This window comes from Chelonoidis abingdonii, chromosome 7 (assembly GCF_003597395.2).
Source record: "Chelonoidis abingdonii isolate Lonesome George chromosome 7, CheloAbing_2.0, whole genome shotgun sequence".
Lineage (NCBI taxonomy): Eukaryota > Metazoa > Chordata > Testudines > Testudinidae > Chelonoidis > Chelonoidis abingdonii.
Genome location: NC_133775.1, coordinates 88,101,670 through 88,127,006, shown reverse-complemented (window position 1 = coordinate 88,127,006; position 25,337 = coordinate 88,101,670). Strand labels below are relative to the sequence as shown.

Genomic DNA, 25,337 nt, shown 5'->3' with positions numbered 1-25,337 from the left:
TAATAGCTAGTCTAGCCTCAAGTCCTTTAAAATAGTCCACAAACTGCTGTAGTACCAGCTGACCACAAAAACTCCTTACATTATTTTTAGAACAACCCAAAACATGTCTGGATAACTAGACCTAACAAAATGGGATAGTAGTGGATCAAACTCCTCCAAGTCCATAAACCATAACTTTTTTCTTGTGAAGTAAAAGCAACATACCAAATCAGCTCTATTTATTGTGTCAGAAACACCCAACACTGTTCTATAAAAAACCGTAAAGAAAAATGCATAAAAATATGCATGTATCCATATCAAACAAATACTAATTTAGATGTCAATTCAAGAAAGCACTTAAGCATCTGCTTAATTTTCAGCATGTGTTTTAAATTCCATTGATTTCAACGGGATTAAGGCACATGCTTAAAGTTAAGTGCTATCCAGGATATGGATGCTCTCCTAGACTGGGGAATTAGGAAGAAAAAAATGTCAATCTTTAAAATGACAATCAAACATGTTCTTTGAGCAGTGGATCCTAAACTGTGGTCCATGGACCACTTTCTAGAGGCCTGCAGAGATCTGGCTGGTCACGTGGTTTTAATTCTGCTCGTTTCCAGCTGCTAAATCACATTAAATGCAACTTAAACAACACTAAATACTTTCCTAATTTTACTTGTCCAGGTAAGCCACTGCTGTAGTAGCCACCAGTATGTTATGTAACTGCCAGTGGCAGGAAGAGGCAGTGCACATGATCACAAATGGAAAGGCAGATGTCCAAAAGACTGTCTCTATTAAGACGTTGTCGACGCTATGAAAAAATGTCCTTATCTTAAGTGACCTTAAGATCCTCATTTTAAAAGATACAGTACTCATTTTGTTATAAAACATTTTTACCTTTACCCAGAGCTCTGTTATTTCAATATGATCATATAATGCAAATCCCGGAAGCCAATGTGAAAAGGAAATTTTCTTGAATAAATTGAAGCTAATACACATCAACCTTATCACCAAGTATGTGTCAGTGGAAACAGCTGAAATGTACTGTCTGTACATGAGGTACAGGTGCGCCACGTTCAAATGGAAGTAGGAAATTAAGTGAGTGAAGAATTCATCAGCTCTATCTTAACTTGTTTTGGGGGATGATTAATTGATGACATAATGCCTCCTTCACTTTAGGCAGGGCTTAAAACAGACAGACCTGCCAATTCACTGTTAACTTCAATGCCCCCTATCTGAATCCACAGTGGTCTGTCAGATACTGTAAGGGAGCAGCAGGACTCGTCACTGTCTGATGTAATATGCTGCCATTTGTTGAGACCTATGGTAGAAAAGACCAAGTTAACAAAAATAGAGCATTCATTCATGACGTGTTTTTTTTTTTCTTTTTTAAATCACAATTTAGTTGCCTGTCTTCCTGAATTCCTTCCAGCTAGACTTCTTTAGCTTTACAGAAAGAACGAAACGACATGAAAAAGTAGTGAAAACCAAATGGAAAATAAGGAGGCATCAACAACCTTTTAAGAACTTAAACTAGACTGAATTTGCAGGGCTCAAGTCTCTCTCATAGAAATAACATAGCAAACAGAACTAGACTCTAGTAAACGTCATTTATATATTATACACATAGGACTTTGTATTAGATCCAATGTGATAAAATAATTATCTAGAATAACTGAAAGTCACTGGGCTTGATTCACTGTGGACCTGCACCTTGTGCTGTCATTTATGCCTTTCAAGGAAGCCTAAAGCACTACCTTTTGATCGGGTAGTGTTTTACACCCACTTTGCACTGGTGTAAATCTCAACATAAGGAGCAGGGAAGAAGTTAATCAGGCCCATGCATTTTGTTTTTTCACTATATTCAAAAGCAGGGTGTGGCAATTAAAAAGCTGACTTGCCACTGTGGCAGAGTGACTGTTAACCTACATCCATGGTTGACCATCACTATGCTCACTGTTCTAGATTTCTCTTGCTTCGTAAGAAAGGACATCATGAAAATACCTGCTGCTCTCCCTTCCAAGAAGGTCCACAGAAAGGACACCAATCTGTTTTTCAGATCTTGAAAAGCCTATCTTAAAGAGGGAGGAAGTTGAGATTATGTCTTACCTAGGGCTCTACATATGTGTAAAAACAGTTCACAGTGCTGCACGTTGTATTTGTACAAACCACCAAAACTTGTATTCTTAATTGTGGTAATTTGCTTTAAAAAACCAACAGATATAAAATAAACTATCAGTTTCTGTATTTTGCTTCTCATTCCTTATTAAGAGCAATCACATTTAAAAAATCCTCCCTGATCTTTATTTTTTAAGAGAGCATGTGGTCCTTCAAACAATTCTTCAGCTGAAGTAAAAAATGTTCCGCCTAGGATATCCATGTCTGTTGACATGAGTACGGTATGACAGAAAATTATGATCACACATAGTGAAAAAGCAAATGGGGCAGTTTCTCTCTTAGGAAACAAGGGTCCTGATTTCACGCAAAGATACTCAGTAAAAAGACAAGTAAAGGTAAATCCAGAAAAACAGATTTACAAGAAATAATGCTTCTAAATACAGTAAAACCTTACTAATCCACCCACCCAAAACCTGATGGTCTTACCTCCCTCCCACTAATGATTTAAAGGTAGGTGTTTTAGTGAGCTCCCATATTACTAATACTACAGTATGTGAAGTACTATAATGCATAATTAAAACTAAACTACAACTGGCAAAATGAATGAATAGGATACATTTTATTTTCTTGAGTTTGTTCATTTGCTAATTTGTAGAGTTCAAGAATTTGCAATGCTCTCCTAGTGGTTAATGAAAATATTTTTTTTAAGTTTTCTATAAAGTGATTACTGGGCCAGCCGACACTGGTCCAGTGTTTTATTAATCTTGATGAGAAATTTCACTTAGGATGCCTTATCACCAGCCCACTCCCTGCACTATAAAGCTATTATTAATTATTATTAAACATGTAAATTGCCGTAACACCTAAAGGCCACAACCAGGTTGGGTGCAAGTGTGTCAGATGCTGTACGAACAAAAAGATTCACCGAGTCCACTCCTAACAAACCAGTCATATCAAAATAAGTTCTTATCATTGCAGAGCTTCTCTTCTTGCTGCCTCAAATTCTTATTCAAAAACATCAGATGAGCACAACAGCTATATTAGCTGTACTGTCACCAGCATTACTGAAAAAATAGTGTAGAACAAGCATCTAGGAAATCACTTGTGATTCATTTTCTAAATCAGTTAGTAGAAGGTTCCTTATGCTCCAGCAAACAGGTTTAATGAGAGCTACTGGTAATGAGAAAACAGCGGCACAAAAAAAACAAAACAACAACAACAAAAAAAGACTTTTCACTTCTTGAGGCCTTGTCTACACATAAAAGTTATACTGATTTAACTAAATTGATTTAGAAATCAGCGTAGTTAAGTCAGGGCAACCACCCAGTAAAGTACCCTTAAATTGGTTTAAGAGTGCCTTACACTGATTTAAAGAACTTCGGTAAGGAATCAATTTGTTAAATTGATATAAGGACTTAAACCAACTGCAGAGCATCCAGACACAGGGGCTGCCCCAATTTAACTTTGCTGGTTTCTAAATCAATTTACTTAAATCAGTACAACTTTTGTTTGTAGACAAGGCCTGACAGCAAGAGTGGAGAATCACAGTCTCTTTAAAATTTACTGACTACAAAATGAAACCACATATTGCTGTCACACATTTCCTTCTCTCCTTCCAGGCCCCGCAAAACAAATACCATGGAGGAACATTTCTTATGCTGAGGAATCCCTTATCGTGAGTTACGCAAAATGCTGACTACTGAGGTAAAGGACAAAAGGTACAAAGAATGGTTGAAAACTGGAGTTGCTGAAAAGAATGAAGTGTGATTGGATCTTCAGAGGCCAATGCTTCTACGTTTCTAAGCTGCCTGTGTCGGTACAATGTCTGTGTCCTTAAATGCCATCACCCCTGTGAATGCAGCTGTTTAGCTATTTTATCTGTTATTTCATTCAGTGGGTTTCACTGCATCATATAATCAGTGATTTGAAAATCTCTGATAGCAAAGACATTTTGACAGCAGCACTTGACTGCTATTAGCAGACCTACAGTGGTCTAGGCAGTTCGGTGGGACTATTTATGTGTAGGGCCCTATCAAATTCATGGTCCATTTTGGTCAAGTTCACAGTCATAGAAATGTACAATTTTTAAAATACCTGATTTCAGATATTTACATCTGAAATTTCAGGGTATTGTAACTGTACGGGTCCTGATCCAACTCTGAAGGAAGCAGTGCAGAAGTAAGGGTAGCATGGTATGGTATTGCCCCTCTTACTTCTGTGCTGCTGCTGGCGGGGTGCTGCATTCAGAATTGGGCGCCTGGCCAGCAGCTGCTGCTCTCCAGCCTCCCAGCTGCGAAGGCAGTGCAGAAATAAGAGTAGCAATACTGCAACCCCACTACCATAACCTTGTGACATCCCCTCATGACCCTTTTTTGGGTCAGGACCCCCAATTTGAGAAACACTGGTCTCCCTTGTAAAATCTGTATAGTATACAGTAAAAGTACACAAAAGACCAAAGAAGATTTCACAGCCGTGAATTTGGGAGGGCCCTATTTCTGTGGACTGCTAGAGACTATGGATAAAAGTAATGCAATATTCTTTCACCGTGTCCACATTAGAAAAATTAGTATAATTATCAAAGCAACTGCAAGCTACTGTTGCAGGACTAGTATAGACAGGGCTTAGGCACTTTTACCACTGTATCGTGTAAACGTGCTCTACCTGACCTATGCCGATACCTGTAGCTTAGTCAGCAGTGATACAGTTACACTAGTGCGATCACCGTAATACAGGTTCTAATTTTTTTAATGTACGCTCTCTGGAGGTGGCCTTGAATCCTAGAGGTGGCACACTATTTATTCTGAAGCAGACAATGGCAGTCAGCAAGGGGAAGAGGCAGAAAGAGAAAAAGCAGCTCAGAATGATAAGGCAAGTTAAAATCTCAATATCCCTCCTAGTGTGCCTAAAAAAGGGAGTGAGGATCTAAAAAGAGAAAGGAGCCTTGATTCTCATCTGAAAGCCCAAAACTTTAAAACAGCACTTACAATTACCCAATTGTCTGTTTCTGCATAGAACACTAACAGTAAAGTTTTGCTACATATAAAACCACACCCCAGGAGAAGCAGTACACTCTGTATTACTGCTACTAGTTTATAAACACCCATCTTTTAACCAGTTTTTGGAATGAGGTTAACTTTATTCTCCAATTAATGAACTACAAAAAAGTAAGTCTGGCTGTTGCATCCCTTCCCCCAAGCCTATTTTAGAAAATGTAGTGCTTTTAACTAAATTACAGCCAACCCATCAACAGATTCATATTTTCCTTACTTTACATCAGTTGTCACTCACTCAAACATACACACTGAGAAGAATTTCCAAAAAATAGCAAAACCAGCTGTGATATATTCTGAAACCTCAACGGACAGCTAAAAATAAAAGCCTGGATTTTCCATGGCATCTAAGAGAGTTTGATGCCCAACTCCCATTGAATTTGAATGGGATTAGGCACCCAATTCCCTTAAACTGTTTGGAAAATCCCAGCAAAATATCATGTTAACATGATATTCCAGCCTCAAAGCAAGCATTGGCCCAAAGCCATTTTTATTTTCATTCTTAAAGGCAGCCTGCAAAGAAATTAAATGTGTTTGCACCCTTTCTTCTCCTTTTTTGGTGTATAAAGATGACATGAAAACTTATTTGTTTTTGAGAAGAGGCATTTTTCACATCAAGTTTTGTCTCCCTTGTTTTCTAGAGACTCCTTGGAGAACTACAAGATTGAAGTAAGTGGCAGCTCCCTCAGCCCTTGGTTGCAAGCTTTCCTCCCCACTGTCTTCCAGGCAACCGTGTTATCAACACCACCACCAATCTGACAAAAAATCTCTTCCTCTTTTGATGTTAGAATTCCATAGTCTACTAAGAAATCCTCATATGCCCTATAATTTCTAATGAAAAAATAAGAGAAAATAACTTTTCCCATGGGAGAGAAACAAGGTAGGAATCTCCTTAATTCATAAAAAGGGTGCAATGAATATTTTCTTCTCTTTGCCAATCACCTTTAAATTAAGATTTCATGAATGTCCCTGATAGATCACACGGTTTCAACCTGTCAGCAAAAGGCAACTGGTCCATTTCCAATTCCAGCAGCTATAATGAAACTTGCTGTACACATTTACCTTCCTGTGAAAAGTAATTCTCTGAGACGGTATAAGGCTCTTCCATTATATTCCAACCAATCAAATCTAAATCTCTAAAAAGGTATTAAACCCAGGATCCTGTCCAGAAAGACCACTAAGACAGAGAATTTTAACTATGTTACTAGTTTTTTCATCATTCATTGGGAGGGATAGCTCATTGGTTTGAGCACCGGCCTACTAAACCCAGCGTTGTGAGCTCAATCCTTGAGGGGGCCACTTAGGGATCGGGGGCAAAAATCTGTCTGGGGACTGGCCTTGCTTTGAGTAGGAGGTTGGACTAGATCTCCTGAGGGCCCTTCCAACCCAGATATTTTATGAAAATAAATTAGTACATAAGGTTAATTTTAGTGCTGGATGTTTTAGAAAAACAGGTCCTAACATGCACTTTATTAATATCAATACTGAAATGATGAGTTAAATAACATGTATCAGAGGGGTAGCCGTGTTAGTCTGGATCTGTAAAAGCAGCAAAGAGTCCTGTGGCATCTTATAGACTAACAGACGTATTGCATCATGAGCTTTCGTGGGTGAATACCCACTTCGTCGGATGCATATGTGTGTGCATGCATCCGACGAAGTGGCTATCCACCCACGAAAGCTCATGCTCCAATACTTCTGTTAGTCTATAAGGTGCCACAGGACTCTTTGCTGCTTTTATTAAATAACATGCAATTCTTTATGAAGTGCTTATTCACACAGATGTCACTATATTCTGAAGATATATTTTTATTGATCCTTAAAAAGTATTTCTTCTGTTCTTGATAGAACCACAAAGCAGTGAAAGTAGAGGTGGCCAAAGTTACTGACCCTCTGAGCCGCATGAGATAATCTTCAGAAGTTCCAGAACCTGGCATGCCTGCTAGGGCTTCTGTCCTGCATGGAGGGAGGTCTCAGGGTTTCAGACCCCCAGGAGGTGCCTGCCAGGGCTTTAGCCACGTGTTGCATGCTTGCTGGCTTCAGCCCCATGGAAGGCTGCGTCCTGAGCCCCAGCAGGCTTGTCCAACATGCCCCAGGACAGAAGCCCCTAGCTTCGCCCCCGCCCCCCATCCGGTAGACAAGGAATGGAGCGGAGGGGGACATGTGGGGCTCCAAAAGCTGCACTTCAACTGTAAAAGAGCCACATGTGCAGTTTGGCCACACTTGAGCAAAGACATCATTACACCTTAGACTCAAGCTAACACTTCTTAGACACCTACAATTGGGCTCATCTTCAAGGGAACTATCAGAACTTGTTTCATAGTATCTACAATTTTGAAATGCTGGCAGGGCATAATCAAATACCAACAATAAATATAAATATCTTCTCCAGAGCCCAGCAAAAAGTTTAGGCACAGTTAAGGTCAGAAAAGCAATAACTTCTAATTCAATAGAGATTTGTGCTGTATCACAGTCAGTCTTCCCTATTTTATATACCTGTTATCACTGCAAAGCAAATACAGGTGGGAGAGTAAGCTGGATTTAGTTCATGTATCACCATCATTAAACTGAGCTCCAGTTGCAGAATGTATTACTGATGATAATGCAGGAGCAGGACGTGAATCTGCTCCTTAAGGACTAGTCCCATTTGATTCCTGCATCTCCTTTGGTCCAAACTATACCTTGTACCGCTTACTTACCCTCTGCACCAGCTTCTTTGGATTGGGGGTTGAAGGAGAAAAATAAGACAACATCCAGACTCCCCATCCTGTGAAGGTGGAGAAACAACCCTGAAGCACCAGCTCTCCCCCACCACACACAGACCAATGATGTGGGGAGCCTACACAGATGGATAAGGAGGTGTCTTAGGCCATGTCTACATGTACAGCATTGCAGCTGTATCGATACTGCTGCGCTGCTGCAGTGCATCTGATGAAGACACTCTATGCCGACAGGAGCTCTCCTGTTGGCATAAAAAAAAAAAAGCACCGCTGTGAGCAGCATAAGCTATGTCGGTGGGAGAAGCTCTCCTGCTGACATAGCGATGTGCACGATAGCACTTATGTCGGTGTAACAAGCTATTATCCCACAAGCAACTCAAGCCACTCCTACATTATTTCTGATCCTGTGTGCCATTCAGCTTTGCTCTCCTTCTAGTCCCACAACGCCCAGTTCTTATGGCTATCTTTACAACACCTAGGTGAAAATAAAGTAAATAGGGACAAGATATCTCATCTCAACCTTTCATCATTGTAAGTGGTGTGTGTAACTTCACTCACCTCCACGTTTACTAACTGATTTATTGCACAAAATAGCCAACTCCTACCCACATAACAACAGACTGCTAATATGCCTGTTACTTCTTGTTTAGACACTGTGTATCTGCTGTTCCGATTTATATAGTTGCCTGTATAACCTCAGGTATATTTTATGCCCCTTCTTATAATTATCCATTTGAATAAATTATAAATCAAAGGAGACAGGAACTGAATTAATTTATTGTGCTTCATTGCTTGTTCTTGTTTATTAGCTTGTTTCCTAATCTCCTCAGGAAATAGACCAATTCTATTTCTTAACACTGCTTCACAAAACACCCATCAGGATGATGAGTAAATGATTCAAGAGGACATCGTGACACACCTTCCTACTGCTACTCTGGTCCAATTAAGTGCTCCTATTGTACATCCAAAAGCAAAAGTTGAAGCATAGCATGCAAGTCATGTGGCATTTCAAAATTTAAGGAAGTGGGGTAGCTTGCATTGCACCTTAAACTGGCACTGAACGTTACAAGTCTCTTGTCAATTTTCATTGGTATGATCCATTAAGGCGAGAGTCTGGCTATCCTGAGAACAAGACACTTTTTTTAAATGTGGCTTTATCATACCCTGAAAAATCTTGACGTTTCTTAGACTTAATACAGTTTAGCCAAATAAAAATCCTTTCAATGCTGAAATTGAATGAAAAAACTGTTTTACTAGACAAATATTAGAAGCTAAGTAGCATGAATGTTGTTTTTTAAATAATATCTGTATTAAAAGTTATAGCTCATATTTAATGAAATAGCGTTCTTATACATTTGTTTTTAATTTCCTGTAGAACTTTGCTCAGTAGAAGATGCAAACAACATTCACATTCAATTTCATATGTGGATGAATGACTATTTTTACTCCAAACCTCTGAGACAATGATACTTACAGGGATTTATTGGGATTATATTCTCTCCCCTTCACATCAGATGCTTCTAATTTAGCTTTAGAGGCCTTCAAAGCAAAGTTATGTTTTGTATCCACATTCATGGCTGACAGCCACCTATTTTCTCACTTGAAATAATTTGAGTAGATAACAGATGTACTGAAAAAGAACTGCAGAATTGCAACCCCCATAATCCACTGGCTGTGATGTATTTTCTTAGGCTGGCAGCAAGTTAGTCAAATCACCACTACCCTTTACTGCAGTGTAACACTTTCCTTCATAATACATAGACTGCTGATCGATGATCAAATAGTACATTTTCACTTCGGCACTGGTTAGGCCTCAGCTGGAGTACTGTGCCCAATTTTGGTCACCAATGTATAGAAAGGATGTGGAGATCCTGAAAAGGTTCCAGAGGCAAACAATAAAGATGATCAAAGGGATGGAATGCAAGCAAAGGCTGAAGGAACCAGGTATGTTTAGTTTGGAAAAAAGGAGATTGAGGGGGGCATGATAGCAGTCTTCAAATAACTTAAAAGGCTGCCTAAAAAAAAAGGATGGAGAAAAGGTGTTCTCTCTTGCCACAGACAGCAGGACAAGCGGCAATGGGTTCAAACTACAGCATAGACTTAGATTAAACCTCAGGAAAAGCTTCCTAACTGTTCTTACAGTAAGACAAAGAAAAAGACTGCCTAGGGAGATTGTGAAAGCTCCTTTGCTGGAGATTTTGAAAATGAGGCTGGATAGCCATTTGTCTTGGATGGTTTAAACATAATAAATCCTGCATCTTGGCAGGGGGTTAGACTAGATGCCCTTGAGCTCCCTTTTAACTACTATTCTCTGATTCCAGCAGCACCATGTGCACTATCAATTACATAGCTTAGTTACACAAGATGCACCATCCAAGCACTGTAAAAACAAATGCACCTACTATCAGATATTTGTGAGTCATTAAAATGATCTAAAATTGATTTGAGATATTAGATTGTGAATATACTGAAAACCACAAGTACAGCACAGCCTGTGCTCACAGTGGAAACATCCATTAGGATCCGGTGAACACATTAAACAATTTCTGGCAAGTACAGAGCAGGTTGCATTGGATTAACTTCAAATTTTCTATCACTTAATAGTCCCCAAGGACAAGGTAATAAGGTATGAGGTACAGTTGCAGCTGTTTACAGTTAAAAAGTTTTAACAATCCTTAACATTTGCTCCACCACTAACTCAACTAAATCTTTGGACGGAGAGTACACCACAGCTACTTTTCCATGATTTAAAAGGAAGACAGTGGTGAAAGTAAGAAATTTACTTAAGCAAGCATTTTAGGCTGTTCATATGAAGTGTTGTGGTACAAAGAACTGATGGGTTTTAGGTTATGAGACTAAGTACTATACTAGAGAACAGTTTTTGTTCTTAATAGTATATGTGCAAGATTTGTGCTATCTGTATTATAAAAAGTCATTCACTACAAAGTGTGTGTGTCATGATGACCACCCATTACATAAGACACGCACACAGAGTTTCTTGTGAACTTATATTTGATATAGATTTCTTTCCCATCTCACTGAACAAAGCCTCTGAACTGACTATATACACTAGTACTATGCTACTCTTATATTGTACAGCAACTCCTCACTTAAAGTTGTCAAGCTGCTGTTCTATTAGAGAACATGCTTGTTTAAAGTTGCGCAATGTTCTAACACCTCCACCACCACCCCCACAAATCAGCACTTCCCCTCTTCCTCTCCGCACCTGCCACAATCAGCTGTTTTATGGCATGCAGGGAGGGAGAGGGACATGCTCAGGGGCAGAACTGGATGGGAAGAGGTTGGCGGGGCCTTGGGGGAAGGAGTGGGGTGAGGGCATGGCCTGGGGTAGAGCTAGGGTGTCAAGCTCCCCCTGGCAGTTTGAAATGTCAGCGCCTGTGGCCCCAGAAGCCTACGGCTGTCTCCAGCTGTCCAGGGATCTAGAGGCCAAGTGCCTCTGTGTTGTGTGTCCCAAGCGTACCATGCAATCTGGCAGACTGGTTCCCTTAGGAGATGACTGGTCTCCCCAGAACCTGGCGGTGGTGGGGGGAGATGAGTTCAGTGACTAACTTGAGCAGGCATTTGTGTGATCTGCTGCTCAGAGGCTTGCAGACACATCTCCATCGGGTGTTGGGGAAGGATTCAGCACAGTGTCACTTCAGCTGATGTGCTGCTGCTTGCCTGCTCTGCCAGGCTCCCATGTTGAGCCCAAACCCGCAGAGTTTGGACAGGGAGGACTCAGCAGGCCTAGGAGAGGGGGGATGTTGTTGGCCCACACCCTCACCAGAGCTCTGGGGCCAAAGGATATTCACTTACCTAGTCACAGCTGTGAGTCAAACCACATATAACGTCTTTTGCCTGGCAAAATCTCTTTTCCTGGAACCTAGTGCCCCCTCATCCCTATTTAGATGAATTCTTATGGGGAAATTGGATTCGCTTAATATCGATGTGCTTACAGTCACATTTTTGAGGAACATTAAGTGAGGAGTAAATGTATTACAGAAGATACTATCCAAAAAGTTCTAAATATTTTAAAAAGTTGCAGCAAGTTAAATATCCAAAGTATTTTACCTCAGATTTTTGGCTCAGAACATCAGATGGCTTTTATGATGTGGGATCAGTTCATTTTGAGCTGCTTGATAAACTAGGTATCTGCTCTATACACATAGAGATGTCTAAAAAAACCACAGTGTGAATTTTTTGTCTTCTGAAAACAGCCTGCTTTAAAATCACAAAGTAAGGCTTATTTACTGAAATACTGTAATTGTTTCTGTTTGCAGGAAAGAATATATAAATACAAGAGTGAAATAGGATTTCACATTATGAAAATTTTCATTGTGTGTTTATTACATTCAAAAAGCATTGACTGACCTCTTAGAATTTGTTTAATTGTTCAGGGAAAAAAACCTAGTACAGTTGGAAAGTTAATTAGCATCTATCACACAGGTGAGATCCTCAGGAGATCCTCAGGAAATCTGAGCAAAATCAATTTGGACCAATGTGTATTTATGTGGTTTGTTTGTTTTCTCAAACACACTAGATATTCAGTAGTTACATGAACTTGATGATAGAGTAACTGAACAAGGTTGGAAGACACTCAGTGTTTTGGAAACCCAACTGACTTGTCAGTTGCAAGGCAGCATATTAATTTTCTAAAAGTGCATCACAATAAAGATTCTTTAATGGGTTCAATCACTAAATCCTGACACTGTGTGTTTTAGTTTTACAGCTACATTCAATTTAAGTTTAAATTTGTATTCCTCATCTCTGCTTTGCCAATATGGGCAAAATGGAAAAACTTGGGATAGGAATTGCTCTGGAGTGAAGGCAGCCAAATTCTTCATAAGATTGTGTAAAGCTGGAACAGGATAAAAAAGATAGTAACTCAAATGGTCAGGTATAGACCAAAACTAGGAAGGAAAAATGTAAATCAACTGCATGAAAATGCCCCAACACTGAGCAACAGACATGCAAGAGTAGCTAACAATAGTGGAAATAGGGCTTAATTAGCTTTTGACAGATGGAAAAAATGGTGATTGAAAACACTTCCCTACTGTATAAGTCATATTTTCTGTCTTTATTCAAATCTATGGAACAGAACTGAATTTATGGAGAAATAATTTGACAAGCTTTACCTAAGACAAGAGCTCTCTACAAGAGCCAGTTTCTGGGGAAACAGATGAATGCTTAGTCTCAAAATTAGAACACTAAGTATATACCAATAATACTTTACAGCAAATGATCTTTTAGAAGTGCTGAATGAGAAAGAATTTACATTTTAAAAGGGGGTGTCTCCTCTAAATATCATGTACACAGAAAACACCCTAAAATTTTTTCAAAGCTTTTTGAGAAACACACACAAGTAATTCAGATTTAGTCAATTTTATTTACAATTTTTGTACATTTCAGAGCATTACACAATTACATATTCTCATTTTCTGACCTGCAAACAGATACCTTAAAACGGAAATATTAAAAAAAATATTTAGTTAGATACATCCAAAACGCAACAATTACACATCTGACAATTCACAAAGTGTAATTTACTAGGACGTATCCTAAGAATTTAGGAACAACTAGTCAGAAGAAAATCTGACTAATTTCAGCAATCAATTATTTACACACTCAGACAAAACCTCTCTTGCTCTAAACTCCCAGACAAGTGGCCTGGAAGATTTTTCAGTGGAAGAAAGACAGGAAGTTATGATTCACACCTATGCAGCATTAACAGCCCTTGATCCCAAAATACTGAGTAACATTTCAGCTTCGCCTTTGAGCAAGAGGCATCCCCTCAGCTTGTCAGACCCTGAAGTGTCATACTTGTGCCCCTGTGTGCATAGAAAGGCTGAGTGTTTGGGAAAAAAGTGGTCACCAAGACGCCATTTAATCTGGCCTTTAAACTCTATTTAAAGGGTTTTGTTAAATTAGTTTGTAACATAATTTAAACTGGCCGGTGTGGATGAAACCAAGCATGTTTTTAAACATGGTTTGAACTCACTTTGGCCCCATTCACACTGACCAGATATATGTATAGAAGCTACTTAATGCAGAAGTGTTGAAACAAGGTTTAAAGGCCAACATAAACAGGGCTTAAGTTTCTGCACTTTCCCTGGTGGGCCACCCAGGTCACAGCTATTACTTCCATCCCTTGTTTACCCTTTGCCATATAGTGACTAGATACATACCGGCTAGAAACTACTAAAAATTCCCTGCAAATAAACTGCCTTTCAGCTGAGGCTATGGCTCCTATGCATGGGAGGAGTTTTTAATTAAAAAAAAAAAAAAAAAGATTTTCATTTGAAAAATACTGAAGTTCTCATTTTAGATTAATTTTGATTGCATGTTCAATTTGTTTAGTTTAGCTTTTAAGAAACTGCTACAAATCAGAACAATTTTAGTATAAAAAGAGCAGCCAACTGAGTGCAACATTTTGAATTGGCCAAGTCCTTCATGGTAGCTCTCTAACTAGGCTATATAATTTGTGGAGCCTCCAAATTCTTGCCTACCTTACTTTCCACGTTCACGTTTCAAACTGTGTCAGCAGGGCCCGAACTTCGGGAGTCAGCTGCTTAGCAGCCTTAGCTGCCTCTGTGATGGCCTTGCGGTAAAGGCCCTTTCTCTTCTTATTAAAGCGCGACTGAAAGTTTTCTAAAAAGGGGGACAGTTGTGAAAGAGCAAGAAAAGATGTTGTTGGGGACCCAAACCACGAAATGCGGGCCTCCTGTCGAACTAAAAGGCCATTATCTTTCCGGCTCACAGTTATAGTAAGAATACGGGCTGGCCACCAAGGGAAGCCATAAATCTTGGCCCAAACAATGTCCCCTACACATATGGTCCTGCCATCTGGTGTGACACATTTAGAGACGTTTTTGGAAAAGACTTTCATTTTCAAGGAATTACTGAGCTTTTTCTCTTCCTTTGAAGAGGAGGAGGAGGAGGAGGAAGGTGCATGCATGCTGCCTGGAGGAAAATCAAAGCTTTCAGTAGAACTACACTCTGAGTTGGTGGATTTCAAATCGTCTGTGCTATCACTACTACACACTGATGCACTGGAAGAGTCAGATTTCTTTTGATTAAGGGTCATGTAAACTGTTATATTGCTTTTGCTGCCTCTCTTGCCCAATGTCTGGTGTTCATCCTGATCAACAGTTACATGCACTTCACTCGTGTCCTGAACCTCACTGCTGGCCTCTTCAGGGCCTTCTGAGGGGCTCTGATTTTCTGAAGGGGCCTCACCTGCTGAGCGGGTGGAAGAGCAGCGAGACTGGGGCTTAGCTGCCATCTTGCCACTCCGTATTTTCTCAAGTCCTGTCTTGAGAGATGAGTCGTTTTCTTCATTCCGGTACCTTTGTGGTTTTAAACGCAATCGGGGTGGAAGGGAACCTGAGCTGGTGTTCTGAAGACGTCGTGTAAAATGGACCTTTGAATGTGCATTTTTGGAAGTGGAAGTTGCACTCTGTTTCTTTTGTGCCTTCTCTTTGGCCATTTTCAAAACTTCCCGAGCTTTTGCATGATCCATGTTTTTGCTCTGGAGAACTTTTTTAGTATTTAACTGAGCTTTCGAAGTGTTTGCTTGAGCAGGAACTTTAACTACTTTGCTTCTGCTGTGGGCAATATTTGAAACTTTGACCACAGCATTTCTTTTCTGGCTTTCATTTTGGCTTTTTCCATCTACTCTATGGTCAGTTTTAAGTTTTTTATTCACAGTAGTTACACTCTCATTTCTTCGCTTTTTATGATCCTCATATTTTAAGCAGTCACTTGCATTGCCACTTTTTTTAATTTCTTTTTTTTCTGCAACAACACTGTTTTTACATTTGTCACATAAGACCTGCCTCGGTCGTAATTTGATAGCATTCATAATAGAAGTGGGTTCCTCCCTGTACATTTTCCGCTTGGGCCGCTTAATTTTTCGGGGCGGAGGCTGAGGTATTGATTGGTTATACGTGTCCCTGATAAATAAAGGAGGAGGATATGGCGCTCCCTCATGGAAGAGGGGAGGTGGTTTAGAAGTCCATAGGCTTTTTGCAAGGCTAGGTTCTGATGGCTGAATGGGAGAAGAAGAGTCATCAGGGACTGCACCACTGGCTTCACACTTCACCTGTGTCTCATCTTGGAATGGTTTACTTTGGAGCTGCATGGCTTCAGGTTTATCCTTGTATTCCCTTTTAGGAAATATGGTCACAGGGATTCCATGGGGTCCAAACCTTAAAGGGGAAAAAAAACGATAATTGTAAGTGTCTTCATTTGTTTACTACACTGAAACATATTTTTAAGACGTCCATGCTAAGGAATTGCTATTTTTAAGACATTAAGCTATTTATCCAGAGTGTAAGAATGTAGTTTTTCTCCTCCTCAAAACAAGACACCGGACCTATACCTTTAACAATATATAGTTAGTATAAACCACTGAACACAGGCTCCAGACTCATGAACAAATCTTAAACAGTAGTACCAATTTATGCTGTAGCTACAGTTTAAGTGGTTGCTACAAGTAGCCCTAAACACACATTACTGTAGTCTAGTCCAGGGATCAGCAACCTTTCAGAAGTGCTGTGCCGAGTCTTCATTTATTCGCTCTAATTTAAGGTTTCACATGCCAGTTATAATTTTAATGTTTTTAGACAGTCTCTTTCTATAAGTCTATAATATATAACAAACTATTGTTGTATGTAAAGTAAATAAGGTTTTTAAAATGTTTAAGAAGCTTCATTTAAAATTAAATTAAAATGCAGAGCCCCCAAGACCAGTGGCCAGGAGTGCCACTGAAAATCAGTTTGCGTGCCGCCTTCGGCACCCGTGCCATAAATTGCCTACCCCTGGTCTAGTCTCAAGATCTCACTAATCTACTTTGTAGTTCTACAGAAAATGAATGCTGAGAGATGACTAATTCCAAAGGAGAGTGGATTTATTACCTCCCCAGAAAGTCAGCACAAATTAAATAGCATGATAATCCAATTGAGGCACGTAATTCTTAGAAGTCTTTTGTGAAATACAAAAATATTTAGAACATTCTTTGAGAGTTATACAAGCAGATTCAGTATGTTTTAAAAGTATTCAACATATACATGCTAGTACCTGTTATAATGGATAAAATAAAATGTAAGTGATAGCAAACTTTATGCTTCATACACAAGAAGTTTTCCTTAAGAACAGTATTTGATCATTTGATGCATTACGTACAGTCTGAGACAGAACGTCAAGCGACTTTGGGTCTATTCTGACAAAGATATCCTTGTTACTTCAATACACTTAGTACAAATATGCTCTCCCTTCTGTTCCACCACCTCACAGCATGTCTTATGCCATTCTATTTCTCCCAGCTAGCCCTAGCCAAGTTTTAAGACTTATACTGCAGCTACAACTGTTTTGGTGGAGTATGTGCAGCAGACCCAAACGCTTAATTCTAATCCAATGCAAAAGAAATCCCTGAAAGGAGAGTAGACATTGGCTTAATTTCGACTGGGCAACACGCTTTTGCAGTGACTACCCATAGGCATGCAACATTTCCTGCCACACGCTATACAGAGAAAGCCATGTTTTGTCATTCTAAACCACCTGTGAGGCAAAAACAAGTGGGAGAAATAGTAATCTCCCAAGTTTCATAACTACCTACCCACTTTCAAATATCCCTAAAGAAAACTGAAGCTTGTAGGGCTAAACTCTTTTCCATTTGTTTACACATCACTGCCTTATTAGCTTAAGGCGTAACTTCAGTTTTGCCCCTAACTTGATTTCAATTCAAACACAAGCTCTCTAGCTCAAGTTAAGTGGTATTTTAAACTCAAGCTAGCTACACCATTAGGCATATGGTTTGAAGCTCAAGCGCTACTGAGGTTCATATGAGCTAATATGCAGTGGGGATCAACAGATAGTTACAGCTCACTAGTTGCTAACCAACCACTCTGAGCACATTAACTTGAGCAAACCACTGCTGTTCAGACAAGCCCATAGATAAGAGGCTGTCATGCAGCATACATTAGTGTTGGCTGTACCATTCTTTCTTCTCAACATGAACTAAGTGCATAATTGCAGTAAATGAAGTCAGGTACTTATAGACCAGTGTCACTTACAGCTTAACTAAATGCAAGCATGTTGCTCTATTATGAAACAGGGCGTTGTATGTAGTAGAAGATTCTTTACATTGTCAACATAAGTCTTTACTGATTTACTTTAATGCATACTGATTACATGTGGTAAAAAAAAGTTAGAGGTTATAAACAAAGCAAACTTCAGACAAATCTGAAATGAATACGCTGCATCCAAACTGACCTGGGCTACTATTCCTCCCAGTTGTAGACCATATATAATTTTGCAGAGGAAGAGCAACCTCAGTGGAGTTTGGTTTCCACAAAAGTGCTGAAAGTAAACACCCGAAAACTTACAGAAAACTAACATACTGACATAGTCATGACTGTTACCTACACATCAGCTACTGTTTTGTCCATCTGACTTTTGAGCTATAAGGAAAGAGAACAAAAATAGTATGTGTTCACAGTTTAAGCCAGTGGTCCCCAACCTTTTTTGTGCGGCGGGCGCCAGACGATGAGCCATGGGGGACCATGGCAGTGGACGAGTATCCGCTGAAATGCCGCTGGCAAGCGGCAACATCAATAAGCGTCGCCGCCGAAATACCGCCAACAAGCTGGGTCATCCAGAGGCATCGCCACCGAAGTACTGTCGAATATTGGCGGCGACACCTCTGGATGGCCCCGCTTGTTGGCAGCATTTCAGCTGATGCTCATCTGCTGGCCAGTACGCGGGTGCACTTAGACACCCCGGCGGGCACCAGGGTGCCCACGGGCATCGCGTTGGGGTCCCCTGGTTTAAGCAGTACAGTGCACCTCTACACATGCTAGTGTGTATTGCTCTTCCCTTCCCCACAAAATAAACTAGCTTCCCTTTGAAATTCAGTTCAGGGGGCTCGACTTGCTTAATAGCTAAAGTTTAGACACTCCTCTATTAATTCAGAAGAACACTTCATTTTAACAGGCTTCAGAGTAGCAGCCATGTTAGTCTGTATCAGCAAAAAGAACAAGAGTACCCATGGCACTTAGAGACTAACAAATTTATAGCCCACAAATGCTTATGCTCAAATAAATTTTTTAGTCTTTTAAGGTGCCACAAGTACTCCTGTTCTTTTTGTTCATTTTAACTATTTCTCTGATTCATTATTAAAAGCTTCAGACGTTATATACACACTCAGACAAGAACAAATACCTCTATAGTTATTTGGAGAAAGGGTACACCTGGCATAAATCCACTGGGGATTCATTTTTGAAAATCTGAGCTTCTAACTGCCTTAAAGGTCCACCAAATGGACCATTATGTTTATCAGGTCAAAAAATACTTACATTACACAAGTAGCACTCTGGTCTTGTTGAGGCTCAGAGGTAATTTATTCACTGCAAAGTTAAATTTTAGGAAAGTATTTACAATATCAGCTATTAAATTCACAATACTTAAAATGCAATGTTTTTGACTGCATTACACAGTCACTGCTATCAAGAAACTTTAATTTCTTCCATGCTGTTAAGGAAGATCTGTATCCACTCTTTGATCAGTTAGATTAAGGTATCACAACTTGAAAAATGCATACAATCGACATTATCCCAAGAAGTAAACCTACCAGACAAGATATGATAGTACATTACCTGCCATGCACTAAGACCCTACAATTTAAAAGGACAAGAGAGCTGTACTCTTGATAACGGTAACTAAAAACCCTAGATAAGCTTTCCATGTAAGTATTTTTCTTAAAGATAATGTTTTTTTCCCTAGTGTTTTCCAATGTGTTCTCTCTTTACACCTCTTTCCCTACATTATTGTAAAGGATTGGGGCCTTTCTTATAGTCCTCTCTTCCGGCTGGACCCAGGCTTGTTCTGGTTGAGCCAGCATTCTCCTTGTGAGCCTTTCCTGGACTCTGTGAGGTCATTTCCAACAGGGTCAGTTCTTGAGTTTCTTTTATTTTATTTCAGGTTTCTGCAACAAAACCAGATCAAAATTTCTAAGTCTGTCCCTCAAGCCCAGAAGTTCCTCAGTCCAGAAGTTCCTGACTTTTACCTCAGAGCCTTTGTGATAACAGGATTTTCTTGTCTCTCTTCTGTCCATTTTGTTTCTGGGTGCAGTTCCTTCCAACAGTAGCTCCAGCCTCTATTGGCTATGGCTGCTTGCTCCTTTTTTTTTTTTATGAGGAACAGACCATTAGGTTTCAGCTCTTCTCCCAAGTGTGGCAGGTGGGGTTAATCAGTCAGACAGCTGCTGGCCTCTCACACCAGAGAAATACCATCTCTTTACTATAGTCACAATTATGCTCTTTACCACCTCTCCTATATTTTGTCTCTTGTTTATCTCCCCCACAAAAATTACTTGCATATTCTTAAAATCTTATTTTTCTATCTTATCTACTCGATTCTTCCCTCTTTGTTATATCCACTCATTCCACATCTACCCACCCCTTCATACATGGGCTTCTGATAAGTGTCAGCCCCAAACTGCTACCAGACCAGACTGAGATGAGGGGGCTACATTGTCAAGTGGCAATATCCAGACAGGAAAGTACCACAATGTAGCCATTTGACACTTCACCTTCCTCCTCTACCCATCTCCAGATCCTGGGGTCCACTTCTATATTTTTCCTTGTCTCTAGTTTAGAGAGATTTGTGTCTACTGTCTCAGTGAGCCAATAACCCAGCCATTTTTCCTAAAGAGGACAATAATAGTTTGATTAGCTGATATTGGGTTATTATTAAGACATTCTTTCCCCAAACAAAAACAATAAAGGACAGCAAATTAATTTAGGAACTAACTATATTCTGTTGCATTGAAGGGCTTCACTCCCCATTTGCCATTAAACATTTTTAAAAAACTCCACTTCCCACCTACGTCTACTTACCTCCAATTCCAAGCAGACAGTCTGGAAACCTCCCCAATAGTTAGTTTTGAGGATAGGTCTCTCTGCTCATAGGCTTTGTTTGTTTCAGGCAAGTATTGCAGACCATGGTAAACAACACCGAGAACTGGCTTTTAAGTCCCATCACATTAACAGAGGTCATTCAAGTTTATATAAAGATGTGAATACCATATACCGCTCAAACTCTGACAGTTTGTAACAAATAAGAAGCTCACCTAATGATCTGAATTACACTTGTTTGATCTTGTTGAAAGAGGGACAAAATCAGAAGCCTCAATTTAAGGTCAGCTTTATACTCAGTAACCTCTCTCTCATTTTGGCCAACAAGTGCTTACTGGAAAGTGTTGTATTTGCATAAATCTAGCAACCAGAACCAATTTTAAAATCACTTTACATAGTAGAAGATTTTCAAAACAGGGATGGTGTTGTTTTTTGTTTTTGTTTTTGTTTGGGGGGGGGGGGTTAAGACCACATAACACCTAGTCCACTGTGGATGCTGCAAAAACAAGTAGCAATGATGCTCGACTGTTCCTACTTAACAAATTCTATTGTCTTCCCTCTCAAAGCTCTCTGAAACTTGGGGTCAGTGAAGCACAGGACCCATGAGACAGTTCTGGGATGCGTTTAAATAAAGGTACATACCAACTTAAAAGTACATTGTATTAACTCACTGCGAAGTTGGGTTCTTCGTTATAAAATGCAGTGCTTATAATGGATGTACTGCGAACTGTCATTGCATAGTTTGCTGTAACTTTCTACTGTCAGAACCGGTTTACAGTATAGTAACTCCTCATTTAAACTCGTCTCGGTTAACGTTGTTTCGTTGCTGATCAGTTAGGGAACATGCTCGTTTAAAGTTGTGCAATGCTCCCTTATAATGTTGTCTGGGAGCCACCTGCTTTGTCCACTTCTTGCAGGAAGAGCAGCCCGTTGGAGCTAGCTGGTGGGGGCTAGGAACCAGGGTGGACCCGCAGCCACTCCTCAGCTCTCCACTCCCCTAAGTTCCCTGTGCAGCAGCCGCCCAGCAGGCTATCAATTCCCAGCAGTTCAGATGTCCCTCCCCCCACTGGCATGTGCTGCTCCTGCCCTCTGCCTTGGAGCTGCTCCCAGAAGCTCCCTGCTTACTGTGCAGGGGAGGTGGAGAGGGGTGCTAATGTCACGGTGTCCCCCTCCCCCGTGCTCCTACACCCCACTTACCCCGTCTCCGGAGGGGCCAGGGGGACAACAGGATATGGCTCAGGATGGAGGGAGCTTTCTGGGAGCAGCTGCTGACTCAACTTGCTGATCTACTTAACAAGGCAGTGTACTTAGAGGGGGGTCAGCGAACTTAAAGGGGTAATGCGCATCTCTCTCACACACACACACACAGGGTGTGTGTCTCCGTCTGCCACGCTGTCTCCTCCCTGTCATCTCCCCTCCCCTCCCCACATTCACTGTCTCCTCCCTGTCATCTCCCCTCCCCTCCCCACATTTGTGCTGCCTTGTGGACTGTGAGGCTACATTAACAACAATGGATTAACCCTTGAGGACTCAGCCAAAAGCCAGTTCATCATTTAGCAGTAAGGCATTCCCTGGGAAATATCCCACCCTGACTTCACCACCTCAACCAAGCTTCACAATCATCATCACTGTGTACAGTATTAAATTGTTTAACAAAAACTTATGGTGGGTGTGTGTGTGTGTGTGTGCGTGCGCGCACACAGTCTTTTGCAGGGAAATTTTTTTCATCAGACAACCTAACCCGCCCATTTACTTTAATTCTTATGGGGAAACTGGATTTGCTTAACATTGTTTCGCTTAAAGGTGCATTTTTCTAGAACATAACACAACGTTAAGTGAGGAGATACTGTATTTTAACATAAGACTTCCCCCGATGTTTTCAAACATGAGATAAGACAAGACAATACCCCTGAAGAGTCCACCCTTCTAGTATGAAGAGTTCACAGGAGCCAAAAATTTGGCCCTGTATGAATTGAGAGATGAAGCTCCTAAATCAGGTTTGGTACAGCCAGTTTTTCCCCAGCTAGATGGGTGGTGCCTTCTTACTTGGACATAGCCCATTACTGTGGGGCAATCTTCCATCTCTTGTATCTCTCTGTCATTAATAAGTTTAATTTGTTGGTTATTAGGCATCTAGTAAAGTTCCTGAGCTTATGTCTGGATGCATGGGTGGGGAGAGCATGCAGGTGGGATAAAGGAAGAGACTGACAGGGTAAGTTAGAAAAGAATTGAAGTGGAAAGGTTTGGGAAGGAGAGAACTAGAAGAGAGTAGGGGTGATAGAGAAAGGAAGGAAGGCAGGAAAACACTGAGGATGACAAATAGTGTTTCTTTCCTGTTGCATGAGGGGGGAAAAAGGCAGAAGACGACAGAAAGGGAGCAGATCTAACAAAGCCAAAGGAAACAGTAAGGGTGATTACTCAAGTAACTTGCCAAATATTATTCAGTTTTCACTAATTTATCAGATGAAATACGTACTGAACAAAAAATAAAAATCAAGCCCCATCTCTATTTCTGTAGTCACTCACTATTTACAAAACCTCAAAAAGGTGTTCTGCTAAGTGTTTTTGCTCCACTCCCAGTTTCTTTGTATTATACAGACTAGAGCATTTCAAACGAACAACAGAGCAGTTTTAAATTTTGATAGAATTTCTACATGTTTTCAAGTTCTAAAAGAAAGTGTTTTGGTTAACTGGTATCAGCAAAGGTGAAGAAGGTCCACAAGAAAAATGCCACTATAAAAATTCTAAGATGAAAAGTGCACCCCACTGTTCAAATTAATCTTGACATCCTGAGTCACTTTTACTGGCCTGTGCTCTGAACTGAAGTATATCCTGTAAATCTAAAAGGTTTGTAATGAATGCCATCTTTTAAAACAACCAAAACCAATTATGCAACATAAGTTAGGCCTGTTTAACCATTCAGTTTGAAATAAATGTGAAGTGGCAAACACTGCAAGTGATATCTTCAATTTGTTCTCATATCCAAATATAATGGTAAAGCTAAGCAAGAGGGTTCCATGCAAAAAGAACCTGTCTCAGGTACAATATTACTTTTTATTAAACAGAATGACATCCCCTAAAGTTACCACCACAGATTCTATGAGCTGCTAAATACAAAAATAAAATTTATTGTTGATGCACGACTCCAGTTGTGTGAGATTTATATGGTTCATAGGACAATGTAATCTGGAGCTTTTCATTCATTTTGATGTAATTACATAACCTACAACTACACCCTAGGTCCTCATCTGCAAAGCAGGAAAGATCTCGTGCTAGAGCCTCTTATGTAACTGAGCTGTGCCTGGCCCAGGACTGGAGGGCAGGGCAAAAAGTAGAGTACTTAACCCAGCTACTAGCCCAGGTGTGGCATAATTCAGAGCAGACCTGTAGCTGCTCTAAATCACAAATGGCAGCATATGAGCCTCCAAGGTGTGTTCCAGGCCTTTGTCAAACAAAAAAAAACCCCACTCATATGAGGAAGGGGTTGATGTAGAAAATGCTATGCCAGTTCTTGCCACCAACCAAGGAATTCCCCTCAGAGGGCTAGTTAACCTGGTTTTCCTGAGGCTTTGTGACAGAGTAAGAATCAGGACATGTCCCCTTGTTTCAGCAATATATAGCTGAGGGAAGACTTTACTATTCCTATTAACATTTTAAAGTAATGCACTGCTGCATTTAAGTAATGAGCTTGACAAATCAATCAGAGGTCATTTCAGCCTCCGAGATAAACTGGGTGCATGAGCATTACTACTGTTAGGGATTTTATGTGCTTAGGTATGAGGGGATGGCTTGAAGCAGTGTTAAAAACAGAGTAAATGAAGAAAGATTTAGCAATCCCAGAGAAGAGTGAAGAATGATTCAGACATGAAGTAGCAGAAGTAGGGCACAGCCAGATTACCTTTACCAAAATAAGGAAACTTACTGAAGCATAATCAGTCTTACTTTTAAAACAAAGACCATTTGTGCTACTACCAAATTTACCACATTACTAAATTTTTGAAGTAATCACTGGTCAAGTACTTCATAAGGTTTTTGTGCAAGTCCTGTGAGCTATGAGAATTAATGAATATTCAGAGGTAATTACATATACACTAGTTAAGTGACATCAGTAAAACCAAAAGCTACAGAAGCTTCTCACAAATTTATGTAGATTTTGCTTTTTTCTAGTTAAATCAGTTTATCAAAATTAAAGTTCTCTGAAGGATAGCAAGGAGAAAATAATTATGTACACTTTCAGCATTCTGTTCTCAAAGTGGCGTGAGCTACCACAAGAAAAGTGTGACATGAGTCTCTGCCTGTGTATGAATTAAGTCAAGACTAAAGCAAGAAATGTGGGTACACATTATAAATGCTCTTCTAAGATTATGAACCTATTTAGGAGTTCTGTAGTGTTCTTTAGTCTAAACATATGCACACAAGCATTTAAACAATGCATGATGGCATGGAGGTTTACTTTAACGGGTAGGACTTAAGTGAACCCTTCCTGCACTTGCAAATTAGGAGGGGAGTGGAAGAGGAAAAGGAAAAAAGCTTTTCTAGCAAGCTAAAGAAACCTC

General features: G+C 40.1%; 1 protein-coding gene across 9 annotated transcripts in view; it reads right to left on the bottom strand.

The window, feature by feature from the left end:
- PWWP2A (PWWP domain containing 2A) overlaps positions 1–25,337 on the bottom strand; it is a 38,141-nt gene that overhangs the window by 2,280 nt on the left and 10,524 nt on the right. For 4 of the 9 annotated variants that reach the window (XM_032794365.2, XM_032794372.2, XM_032794373.2 and 1 more), the window contains one exon: positions 13,234–16,074. In XM_032794365.2, the coding sequence (XP_032650256.1) occupies positions 14,388–16,074 (1,687 nt within the window). In that variant the 3' untranslated portion in view covers positions 13,234–14,387. Of the gene's footprint in view, positions 1–1,180; positions 1,301–13,233; positions 16,075–25,337 lie in introns of those variants that run through there. The other 5 variants (XM_032794369.2, XM_032794368.2, XM_032794367.2 and 2 more) reach the window with 4 other exon arrangements.